The sequence below is a fragment of the Myotis myotis genome, unplaced genomic scaffold (assembly GCF_014108235.1).
Source record: "Myotis myotis isolate mMyoMyo1 unplaced genomic scaffold, mMyoMyo1.p scaffold_m19_p_18, whole genome shotgun sequence".
In the NCBI taxonomy this organism is placed as follows: Eukaryota; Metazoa; Chordata; class Mammalia; order Chiroptera; family Vespertilionidae; genus Myotis; species Myotis myotis.
Genome location: NW_023416322.1, coordinates 35,580,933 through 35,593,275, shown reverse-complemented (window position 1 = coordinate 35,593,275; position 12,343 = coordinate 35,580,933). Strand labels below are relative to the sequence as shown.

The 12,343-nt window shown below is 37.3% G+C and overlaps 1 protein-coding gene across 5 annotated transcripts in view; it reads right to left on the bottom strand.

Moving 5' to 3' along the window:
• RSBN1 (round spermatid basic protein 1) overlaps positions 1–12,343 on the bottom strand; it is a 29,401-nt gene that overhangs the window by 7,803 nt on the left and 9,255 nt on the right. For all 5 annotated transcript variants that reach the window (XM_036342779.1, XM_036342780.1, XM_036342778.1 and 2 more), the window contains exon 2: positions 9,706–10,379. In XM_036342779.1, the coding sequence (XP_036198672.1) occupies positions 9,706–10,379 (674 nt within the window). The remainder of the gene's footprint in view (positions 1–9,705; positions 10,380–12,343) is intronic.

The window sequence follows — 12,343 nt, the reverse complement described above, 5'->3', positions numbered from 1 at the left end:
ATAATTTTGCACTCTGTAAACACTTGAAAGTGATCTTTATTTAGGAAAATTAGTAAATAAACAATAAAATTGGCAGGGCAGACCATGGTCAGATTAATCCTCTGTATTCATTCTGTACTCTCTACCTTGAGAGCCTTCACATCAGGCCATATAGCAGGCTGACTGTTAACCAACCCAATCTTCCATATAAGATCCTCCACCCTAGGCAGGCTCATCCTTTTCTCTATCAAACTTACGCCAATGATTTTTCTCTTGAATCTGTCCTACTTGGATATCCTCTTTAAATGTCACCTGTTTTTGCCTTAATAGAAAGCATAAATGACCATCTAGTATTTCTTATACAATTCTTTACTATTAGTTCTTTAGAAGCATTTTCAGAACCAACCATTTTTTTTTATAGACAATTTAACATCACTGTCATGCATACCCACACACACACACACACAGAAAAGAAGGTCTTAGATCTTGTTCTCAAATAGCAAACATTTATTATTTAATTCCTTATAAATTTTCCCCCCAAGATCACCCTAGGACTAGGTGATCTTTAAGCAGCAACAGCCCAGCCCAGAATTACCTTGCGTATATTTGCACGAGTTACCTTCCATTCGTTTGTATGATCATCATGCTATAAAAAGCCAGGGGAGGCAGACTGGGAAAGAGAATGGTCATGGGATGTAGGAATAAAGGGAGGAAGAGGAAGTAAAACAGCTTTTCTAAGCATTGGTCTAACCTTTCTCAGCCAAGCACCCCAAAATGATTAAAGCAGAGTTAATTTTCAACATCAGTTCTAGAAATATCAGTCTCTCCCATTCCCAATTACCAGACATTTCTCTACCTAAAAAGACTTTCAAACTATACATGATGGCATCTTATGAGAGAAAATTCTAAAGACTTATCACAATTTAAAGTTCATGTAACTCAATACCAATCCTGAAGTACACTGCCTATAGTAATTTTCAATTTACTTGGTCTGCTAGCTTTGAGATTATGCAACTCAACACATTTTTAATCTGAATTAATATTTTTAGATCATAGTACTCCAAGTTTTCCTAATTTAAATACCATTTAATTCAACAGCACTGAACTTGAAGACAACTTAAAATGCAAATACCTAAGATAATTAATAGGTGACATAAAATATCCTTTCCTATTTAAAAAGAGAAAGTAAACCTGAAATGGGGGAATTGTTAAATTTATGTTTGCTGAGGCTAGAAATGAAGTAATCAGCTATTAAACTCTGGTTTAAAAAAAAAAGCAGTGGTAGTAGTAAAGCTGATTAGAGTGTCTATCACATGAGTAAAAATGTTTAAACGCTAATGTTTGTTCTGCATTTAAATAATTAACAGAAAGCTTAGAAGATGGACGGCATTTATTACCAGAAAGTCAGCAGCTACCACCTATGTGGCACTGATGCCAAACAAGAATATTACGAATTATCCCCTAGTTAGTATCTGATCTACCGTTCTTACCTACCATTCTGGATTTTAGTAACAGAACTTCCCGGGCATACAGCTCAACTAGGCTCCTTGGCAGCTAAGCGTGGCCTGTGACGAGGTTCTGGCCAATGAAATGCTAGCATAAGTTACATATGCAATTTCCAGAACATGTCTTAATAAGTAAGCAGCCTGCTCTCCACTTCCTCTTTCTCTCTTTGGAGGGCCAGGTTCAATCATGCATATGACACCAAAGGGAATGGCAGAAGGAAAGCAGAATCCTGGATGACCTCATGGAACACCTTTGGACTTACTATTCAAGAAACTTTTATTTTGTTCTGGCCACTATCTGTGATTTATAGTGGTTTAGCCTGCAACTTGTATCTCGTATACTCTGTACTGAGGAAGGCAATAGTCTATTGCACAGACAACATCTGGATTATCTCCTGCTCTGGACTAAGAAAAAAAGTCTATAACTAGAGCACTCCCAAAACAGAACAATTAAGATAATCAGAATTTCCAAGACAAGAACCTGAGATTCTAATATGTATCTGAAATGAACAACCCCAGATTATTCTTAGGATCTGGCAAGTTTGAGAAGCTTTGGCCTGGAAATCGCACTCAAAAGCAAAGAACAAGTTGAGTTCTACCACCCAAGTGTGTATACTGCCGTGAAGGAAGAAACAAGTGTTAGGATGACTGGAGGAAGGCAAGTAGAGACCAAAGAACAGAAAAACACTAAAGCTGCCATGGGAGCATGGAACATAATGCCAAGCAGGGAAAAGTTAGCCTTTAGTAAAATCTGAAGGCGAAGTGGGGAGGGGAAGATTGTGATATCAAGGAAGAAAATACCTCTAAGAAAATAGTAACTAGCTTTGCACGCATTCAAAAAATTTAATATAATAGCCATAAAAGTTTAAACAAGTATGTGTGAATACTATATATACTGCTGTCAATATATATGTAGTCCTTTAGATTAGACACTCAACTTTAAAAGTTATCCTGTACCAATTGCTAGGAGAGTTAAACATGCTCAATGTGCTCTCAATACATACATCCCTGTTTGTTTGCTTTTTAACCCTCACCTAAAGATATGTTTCTCTTTACTGATTTGAGAGAAAGAAAGAGAGAGAAACATCGATCAGTTGCCTCCTGCATGGTCCCTACTGGGGATGGAACCGCAACCCAGGCATCGAACCAGCGACCTCTCAGTGTGTGGGACGATGCTCAACTAACTGAGCCACACCAGCCAGGGCTACATACACCTTTTAGTAAGTCATTTAAAAACTTAGAAGATATAAGCTTCATTCATAACTGCCAAAAACCTGGAAGCAACTAAGATGTCTTTAGTAAGTAAATGGATACACTGTGATACATCCATATACGGAATATGACTCAGTGCTAAAAAGCAATGAGCTATCATGCCATGGAAAGACATGGAGGAACCTTAAAATGCATTTATTAAGTGAAAGAAGCCAATTTGAAAAGGCTACATACTTCAGGGTGGAGCCAAAGTTTATAATTATTCATACGGAAAATAATATAATAACACAATAAACTCTGTTTCAAATACTCACAACTGTAAGCCTACTTTTGCCCCATCCTTATATGGCATTCTGGAGAGGACAAAACTATGGAGGGAGTGAAAAGACCAGTGGTGGGCAGGGGTGGGGGTGGGGGTGGGGGTGAGGGAAAGGATGAATAGGCAGAGCACAGATGATTTTTAGGGCAGTGAGTCTACTCTGTATGTTACCTGATAGGTACATGTGAGTCAAAACCCACAGAATGTACACCAAGAGTGAATTCTAGTGTAAACTATGGACTTCAGGTGATTATGATGTGTCAACACAGGCTTACCAATTGTAAGGAATGTACCACTCTGGTGGGGGGTGTAGATAATGGGGACGGCTATGCACAGGTGGGGGCTGCGAGTATTTGGGAAAGAGGTCTGTACCTTCCCCTCAGTTTTGCTATGAACCTAAAATTGCTCTAAAAAATAAATTATTAAAAACAAAACACTAACCTAGAAATACACTATGTTGAAAACCCTGTGTGTGGAGTTAGGGAGAATAGTTATTCAACAGAACTCATGTTTCATGAAGAAACCTATTTAAGCCGATGGTTTAAAAAACAAAGAGGGAAAAGCTAGCCAGCAATCTTCCTAACCTTGTGGCCTGTGAATAAAAAGGCATTCCTGGTTTAAAACGTATAGTAACACAGTAGTATGAGTCAAAAGAGTATAAGCTATACTTAGAATGACAGAAAAAAGAACCAAGCATACAATTTTTATGCTGTTTTATTTTATAAAACTTCTTAAAGTATGTTTTCCTTTTCTCTAACACACTGATGTGTAGCCCTTAAGAGTTTCTCCATTACCATCAAGCTCCAAAGCACTCTTCTATTCTTAATTAGTACCACCAATTCACCACAAAATGTTAACTACCCTAATCAATCATGGCCCCTATAAGCCCATTGTGGGCCCTGCCACCACACACAATAAATGAAGAAATAACATTTGTTGATTTTCTCCGGAACAGTAAACATTACCACGTTATAGTAATAAAAGCAACATTTTATAAGAACTTCTAAATAAAGTTAAAGAGCTATGACCCTCAATAAAAGACTTCAATATTATATAAGTTTTGCAGAAATCTTTTTTTTTTAAAGCAGAATTTAAAATACACATTTGCCAGGTAAAGAGAAAAAAAATCCCATTATGGTAGATACACTTTTTAAATTCATTCCCTCTCCCTCCAGCATATACATATACACACTTTCTTTGCCATACATACGCTTCAATTACTTAGTTGCTGTAAGGTGAAAATAGTCTCAGATGGTGATATTTCAAACAACTCCCCATTTAACCTCACTGTATTTTTAGTGTTTTTGTTACTTGTTTGTAATTCATGTACAGAATTTAAGACCTACAGCCTTGTTGGTTTGTGGACCAGCAACATCAGCGTCATCTGGGAGTTTGTTAGAAATGCAGACTATAAAACAATTCCTCTTTGAAGAACAGCCACTCTTTACACTTGGAAAAGGTCACAAACCTTTTCATTGTGATCTTCCTCACCAATGAAACAAAGGCTAGGAAATGACCCCACCCACTCTGAAATCCTGTTAGTCCATAAGGTGACTAGAAGGATATCTGAACTGCTAATCAGTTTATCAGAGGCCACAGGGTTTTTATAAGGAGGGGAGCCAAGTATTGCATACTTATTGCAGAACACTTCAAGGTTTAAAACCATTAAAAATGTTTTTCTAGTGCTAATAGTTGCCCAATATAATTATCTAAGCCAGTGGTTCTCAACCTGTGGGTCGCAACCCTTTTGGGGGGTCGAACAACCCTTTCACAGGGGTTGCCTAAGACCATCGGAAAACACATATATAATTACATATTGTTTTTGTGATTAATCACTATGCTTTAATTATGTTCAATTTGTAACAATGAAAATACATCCTGCACATCAGATATTTACATTACGATTTATAACAGTAGCAAAATTACAGTTATGAAGTAGCAACGAAAATAATTTTATGGTTGGGGGTCACCACAACATGAGGAACTGTGTTAAAGGGTCGCAGCATTAGGAAGGTTGAGAACCACTGATCTAAGCAAAAATAATAAATTATATTATTCCTGAAAATACATGTGCGTGCCTGCGTGTGTGGTGGTGTGTGTGTGTGTGTGTGTGTGTGTGTGTGTGTGTGTGTATTCTTTGGGGGGGTGGTGGTGAAATACATTTATAATTTTTCTCCATTAACTGACCAAAAGATTCCACAAACACTTGAATGCTTTGGTCAAAACAGTTATTTAGCTAATGACTATTTAAAACTAATTAGACTTGAATAATTCTACAGAATTGTAGCCCTTTAAATCAAGAACTCAAACTTTACAAAGTTATCCTTGCATCAACTGCTGAGAGTTAAATAATCAAATTTGAGGATCAGCTTGGCGCTTTAATTGATATTTATCATGAACTTACCTCCTTTGGTGTTAGAATATTTAAGTTTTATAGAATATTCAAAGGAAAAAAAACCCCACCTATATGTGCATCCTAGCTTTACGACTATAATAGTTTAAAAATATAAAAATAGCAAAAGCTACAGGTTTTCTTGCCCCAAACAAATTATATTTTACTTCCTCTGGCTAGTGGAGGTGAGTTCTACAGTAGTGCTTCTCAAACTCTAGTGTGTATGTGTACTACGTGGGTATCTTGTTAAAATGTAGATTAAGATTCAGAAGACCTGGTTAAGGGTCTGAAAGTCTGCATTTCTTGCAAGCTCTCTGTTGATGCCAAATTCATATACTGAGCACACTTTCAATAGCAAGCTTATTTTAAAAAAGCATAACTTACAATATTAAGATGGCTATGGTTTGCAAAGCACTGGTCTTGATAATGTTTCCAATTTAATTCCCAATTGAGCAACCTAACATTTTCCCCACCTTATCTTACTTCATTCCTCGTATGGATATGACACTTAACCACTCCAACATTCATAAAAGCTAGAAAATTTGTCATCTAACTTCCTTCTACCTCTTTGTCTTTATCTCTTCCCGTTCCACACGTGGGTGCAGCACAGGATTCCATTCTTCACTTTCTCTCTTCCATTCTAATGCTGTCCCTGATCACCTATTGGCTAATGGATTCAACTTCTGCATCTCCAGCCTAGACATGTCTCCCAATCATAGATCCATATACTTAACTACCTAGTAGACATGTCTAATCCTAGTCTTCACAGGTACCTCCAACACAAAACACCTCAAACAGAACTCATCAATACCTTCCACCCCCAAAACAGCTTTGTCAACCCTGTATTGACTTGACCAGCACCACCATCAGTCAGTCCATTGTCAAAATCACATCTTAAGACTCTACGTATACTTCTCCCTCACCAAGTGCAAATAATCCCATCTTCTAATTACTGCTCAAATTTCATTTCTTCCTCTCTGGCATCAATATCAGTTTGGACATGAATCATTTGTCTGGTTACCACAGTAACCTAACCAATCTTCTTGCTTCCAATCTCATTTTCCCACTACTGTGTAATCTTTGCAACCATAACTTAAAAGCACGCCCCTCTTAAAATTCACCAATGATCCCCCATTACCTCTAAGAAAAAAACACTATTTTTTTAGCACATATAACGCTCTTCACAATCTTGATTTATGTCTATCTCTCTGGTCTCAACTCTCACCACCCCCTAAGTCAGCATGTATTCTTGCTATATTAAGCTATTCCCAGCTTCCTGAAAGTGCTGCATTCTTTAATATCTGTGTGTTTGCATAGGTAGTATTCTTTTAATGCCCTTCTTAAGCTAAGTACTAATCTTTCAAGACCCCACTCAAGCATTATTACGTGCTTTAAAATGTCTTTTCTAAGCCCTGACTGGTTTGGCTCAGTGGATAAAGCGTCAGCCTGCGGACTGAAGGGTCCCAGGTTCGGTTCCAGTCAAGGGCATGTACCTTGGTTGCTGGCACACCCTATTGATGTTTCTCTCTCATCGATGCTTCTAACTCTCTATCCCTCTCCCTTCCTCTCTGTAAAAAAATGAAAATAAAAATAAAAAATGTCTTTTTAATCACCTCGAGCCTGAGTTAGGTAACACCACAAACTGTGCTCCCTCTGCTATAACTGCTTTCCCTTTGCATACCTCTATGCTCTTGCTTGTCAAACTGCATTATAACCGCTGGTTTATTCATCTTCTCCACTAAACTGAGCTCATCAATTAGTCCTTTTAAGAACAGAACGTGCAGTACATGATAGGTTCTCAATAAATATTTGCTGAGCAAAGTATCTTGAAATATACTCATGAATAATTATTATGGCTACATATTTAAATTATAACCTCTAATAATTGTGTCTTTAAGGTAATAAAAAATTTACTTCACTTATTTTTGGCTCAACAGAACTTGATAAGACTTCACAAAACACAGAAGTCCAAAACACTTAAGGTATTCACGTAATTCCCAACAATCTAAAGGTATTTGTTGAAAATATTAGAATAGCCTCTGAATATTGTGTTAAACTGAGATATTTTCATTTCACTGACTACTGTGTTAGACAAATAAAAGCACTAGTCTCTCGTCCAATGGCTGAAGGAAGGGAGGAGTATGGTAAAATGATGCACATATTGTTCAAGTGGCCTAAGTTTGCAGTTTGCTCCCTGACTTCTACTTACTGGCTACATAACCTTGGATAACAACAAACATCCCCAACCCTCAGTTTCTTTGGTGGAAAACAGAGAAAAAATTGTTTACCTGCCACATGAGTTGTGTTTAAAATATTCAGATATGAATGTGAAAGCATTTCTATAAATCATGAAGTGCTAAATAAATCTGAACTACTGTGTTAGCTTCCATCCCAACATCTGTCAATGATTCCACCGCTGCAAATCTAAAGTTTCTTAGGCTATACCGACTTCCACACCCACCTCATCCTTCTCCTCAATGACTCAATATTCAGAAATAAAATGAAGTTCCCTCACCAAGGATCATCAGAGCTTGACAATTACTCAATAGTCCTCAATATTCTCATGTGGTTAAAGTATTTAATGACATCAAATTTTTAAATAATCTGATATGTTCTTAGAAAGTGGTTATTTTATAAATATGAAAGTAAATCTCAAGGTAAGTTGTTGGTACAGTCATTGAAATCTCAGCTCCATTGAAAAAAATCAATTGGAAGACAAAAATCAGCAGGGAATATTTAGAGATATCGGCTCTAAATATCTTGATCCACTAAAACTAACTAATATTAAAAAGTCATCATCACAAAACCAAAACTCCCCACCGTCCCAAGTTGCTGGCTTACTTCTCAGATATGCTTGCTGGTCTATCAATCAGAAGAGAAAATGTGCTGCAGCTTTCTAAACTAAAAAAGTGAAAGAGCGTATTAATTCTGCTCTCAGCAAGATCTTTGTTAAATAAGGACTTATGGGGACCATGGACTACATTAGGAGAACCGTTTTCAGTCCCTTTTGCAATATTGATAAAAATAGGATTCCTTAGGTTTTCAGGGGCTATACTCACTCCTTTGAAAAAAAAAAGGAAAAAGAAAAAACAAACTCTACTACAAAAGTCAGCACTTCGGTACCTGATTGTGGTAACAAGGCCAAAATCCAAGACGAAGCCCTTTATTGCACATCGTGTTCCAACATCTTGGGCAGCCCCATCTTGCGACCTCTCCAGATTGGCTGCTCCTGCTCTCTCTACTGCAGAGAGAACTTCAATTAGAGAAACTGTGAAGCTCATAAATCTAAACTGGATACTCCCCTCATTGGAGGCAAGGATGGTAAGAAGCACTAAAAAGATTCAAGTTAGAGGAGATTTCATATCTAAGTGGCTTGAAACCACTCTAATGCAGACAGCCGAGAGTCTTATGACACAAGAGACTATTTACCTACAAAAAAAAAACACCTCTTAAGAATGGCAGCAAATTATCAGATAACCTGAAAAAAACAGGTTATATCATTATAACTCTCTAAGAGTGTCACATTCTCCATGAAACTGTGTAGAATTTGTATCTATACCACAAACTTACAGCTGACCATCCACGTTCACAACCCTTATGAGAAAAGCAAGAAAAAAATCTAGAACATATTATCAACTGCAGTTTATGCCCTAAGATAACTTCAATGAAAAAAAAATGTTTCGTTTAAAACCACTGGATAGGAAAGAGAGTTTCCCTGCTGACTTAAGCCTGGCTGCCCAAGCAAGGCTTCAGAAAATGTCTTCACCCACAGCAGTGCGTAGGCAGAAGGAGCGGCAGCTATGGCGGTCTTCCCAGTGACACTTCCAAGTCACATAGAGAAGGGATGTTTCTGGGATAGACTGCCAACAAGTTACTGAAAGAAAAGCAAAAACCTGGCAAATAAATAGGTCAATGCCCTCGGATGTTTTATGATGACACAAAAGATGAAGTTTACTAGAGTTACCTTGAGGCTACCAGTTCTAAATCACACCGCCCATGCTAACATTGCCTAATCTGCAAAAGAATGCATTAGTTTTCAAGCTGGTTTTCCATAAAGACGTGTAATCATGTGTAACAGTTTATGTATAAAGCATTTCTTAGACCAAGCAAGTCATATGCCACATCCCAAAGAACTTCAGCAATCAAGATTTTTCAATTAGAGAAATAAACAATTTGAACCACATTTACCACCAGGAGTTTTTATTAAAAGCGTGCTGGTATGTGCTGAGCAACAAAATAAGGGTTAGCATGTACTGTAACTGTACTTACTAAATAATGTAACAATGAGTTCGCCTTACCTGAGTGTGGAAATTTGAAATGGTGGTCGTTTCGATATCTTTCTTGCCCAGAATTTCCATTTTCACTGGAGTGTTGGGGAAATTGAAAGCAAAATAGTCCAAGAAGTCCGGGAGATAAGCAGCCGCCCCGTGCACTATTGCTAAAGCATAGTAAGCGGCATTTTTCTCATTTTCACTGAATGTCAAAGCAAGAAACTCCTCAGAAAATCTCTCCATCTCCATTGGAGACAAAAATGAGAGTTCATCCATGTACGCATGAAGGATCAGAGCACCGCCATTGGACTGGTGCTCCTCATGGATAAAGTTGCTAAACTTAGTACCTGTTTTTAAGAAATTTCTACGAATAGAATGCTCCTGGTGGGTCATGAAAGGTGTTTGTACTCCCTGGGGCACCCGATATTCGTGCATGCCCAAGTTTAACCGGCACAGCTGTTCATCTCTCAGATACCTGCAGGACTCCTTGTTAACTCCCGACGTGCTATTTGCTTGTCCTTGGGTGAGGACTTCCTTACTGATGCGCGTCAGGCCGGCACAGACAGTTTGTACTTCCTTATTGTACATTTTAAGGCGTCTTCCTCGCATGTCTTCTCGGTGTTTCTTTTTCTTTTTCTTCTTTATTTTCTTCAAAACAAAATCATCAGCTCTCTGGGTTTTGCCATTTTCATCTGGTGTTTCTGGCCACAATAATTAAAAAGAAGTCAGTTGCTAGGTCTAGTGTCAACATACAAACTTCTTACGGTACTTTATATCAAATTAACTAACCTATTCTTAGTTTCTATGAATTTGTCATTATTACAGCTTACATGTTTATAAAATGAGACAAAAATCTTAAAATACAATAATATTCTGGTTTGAGGATTATGCTAAAGAGTAGATAATGCAAAGGTCAGCATATAACTTAATATAACCTGCAATCAAAAAACAAAAGGAAAGAGAGAAGTTATTGATTTCACATATGCTATGCAGTATGGTAACCACTGTAAGATCTACATTGGAGCTCGTCGTATTTTGCTATCAGTTACACATTACTATGATACATATAGGTGAATCACACAAAGGCAAATTAAGCTGGAAGACACCATTTTGCCTACAAAATCGGCAAAAACTTTTTTTTTTTTTTTTTGCATTCTCATGTACTGTTGCTGAAAGTATAAGCTAGTACAACTTTGATGAAGGGCAATTTGGTACTCTCCAAAATTAATATGTGCCAAAAGCCTTGAAAATATTTCTAATTTTCAGACCCAAAAATTCCAATCCCAAGTAAAAATTACCTAAGAAAATAACTGAAGACACATAAAGACATCTGTGAGCGCACTAGAGGCCCCATGCACGACATTCGTGCAAGAGTAGGCCTTCCTTCCCCCAGCGGCCAGCACAGGCTTCCCTCTGGCACCCGGGACCCGGGCTTCCCTTGCAGCCCCGGCTTCGTCCAGAAGGTCATCCGGAAGGATGTCCAGTCTAATTAGCATATTACGCTTTTATTATTATAGATTATTTAGGAAATCCCCCAATTGTCTATTAATAAGATACTGATTAAACTCTGGTACTTACATATGATAAAATACTACCCAGCCATTGTAAATTATATTACAGATGAAAAGAACTGACAAATTACAAGGTTACAAAATGCCTACATTGTCACTCTTCCAGAAAGCCTTCTCTTAGTAACTCCTACTGTATGTTTCCTATTACTGTACTTCTCATCACAGTACTTACCACATTCAGTGCTATTACTTATTTAATTTTCCACCTTTCCTCTAAATTGTAAGCAATCTACTCTTTCCAGAGCAGCTAACATATGCATAAATTTTATCCCATTTTTATAATATTAAACATTCATCATTCAGGCATTTATTTATTTAGTACCTATTATGTACCGAGGACACTTCTGGGCACTAGGAATGTGGTGTTAACTAAGAAACACATGATCCCTACTCTCTTGGATCATACAATCTAGTTGTACAAGAAAAAGGAAGTTATCAGTAGGTTACTCTAGATCAGTGATGGCGAACCTGTGACACACATGTCAGGTGACACGCGAACTCATTCTTTTGGTTGATTTTTCTTTGTTAAATGGCATTTAAATATATAAAATAAATATCAAAAATATAAGTCTTTGTTTTACTATGGTTGCAAATATCAAAAAAATTTCTCTATGTGACACGGCACCAGAGTTAAGTTAGGGTTTTTCAAAATGCTGACACGCCAAGCTCGAAAGGTTCGCCATCACTGCTCTCGATGCTGGGGAAGCTCTCTTTGGGAGATGACATTTAGACTAAGTCCTAACTAGAAGAGAAGACAAGCATGTTTTTGAGAGAAAAATATTCCAGGGAGAAGCGAAGTACCCAAAGAGAGGAAATATTCTGACTTATCTATAGGTATTTTGTATATGTACAACACAGAAAATATCTGGAGAAATATATACCAAAGTGTTAATGGTAGTTATCTAGGCTGGTAGGATCATAAATGTCTAGCTTTCTTCTTTTTTACTTACATGTATTTTCCAACTTTCTACAAAAACATATATTATTTTCATAATTAAAAAATGTATTTTTAATTTTAAGGGATCGTCATGGATTGGCAAATCCAAAATAGAATGGCATCTTTTATTTACTAGTTGGAAAATATATCTAGCAAG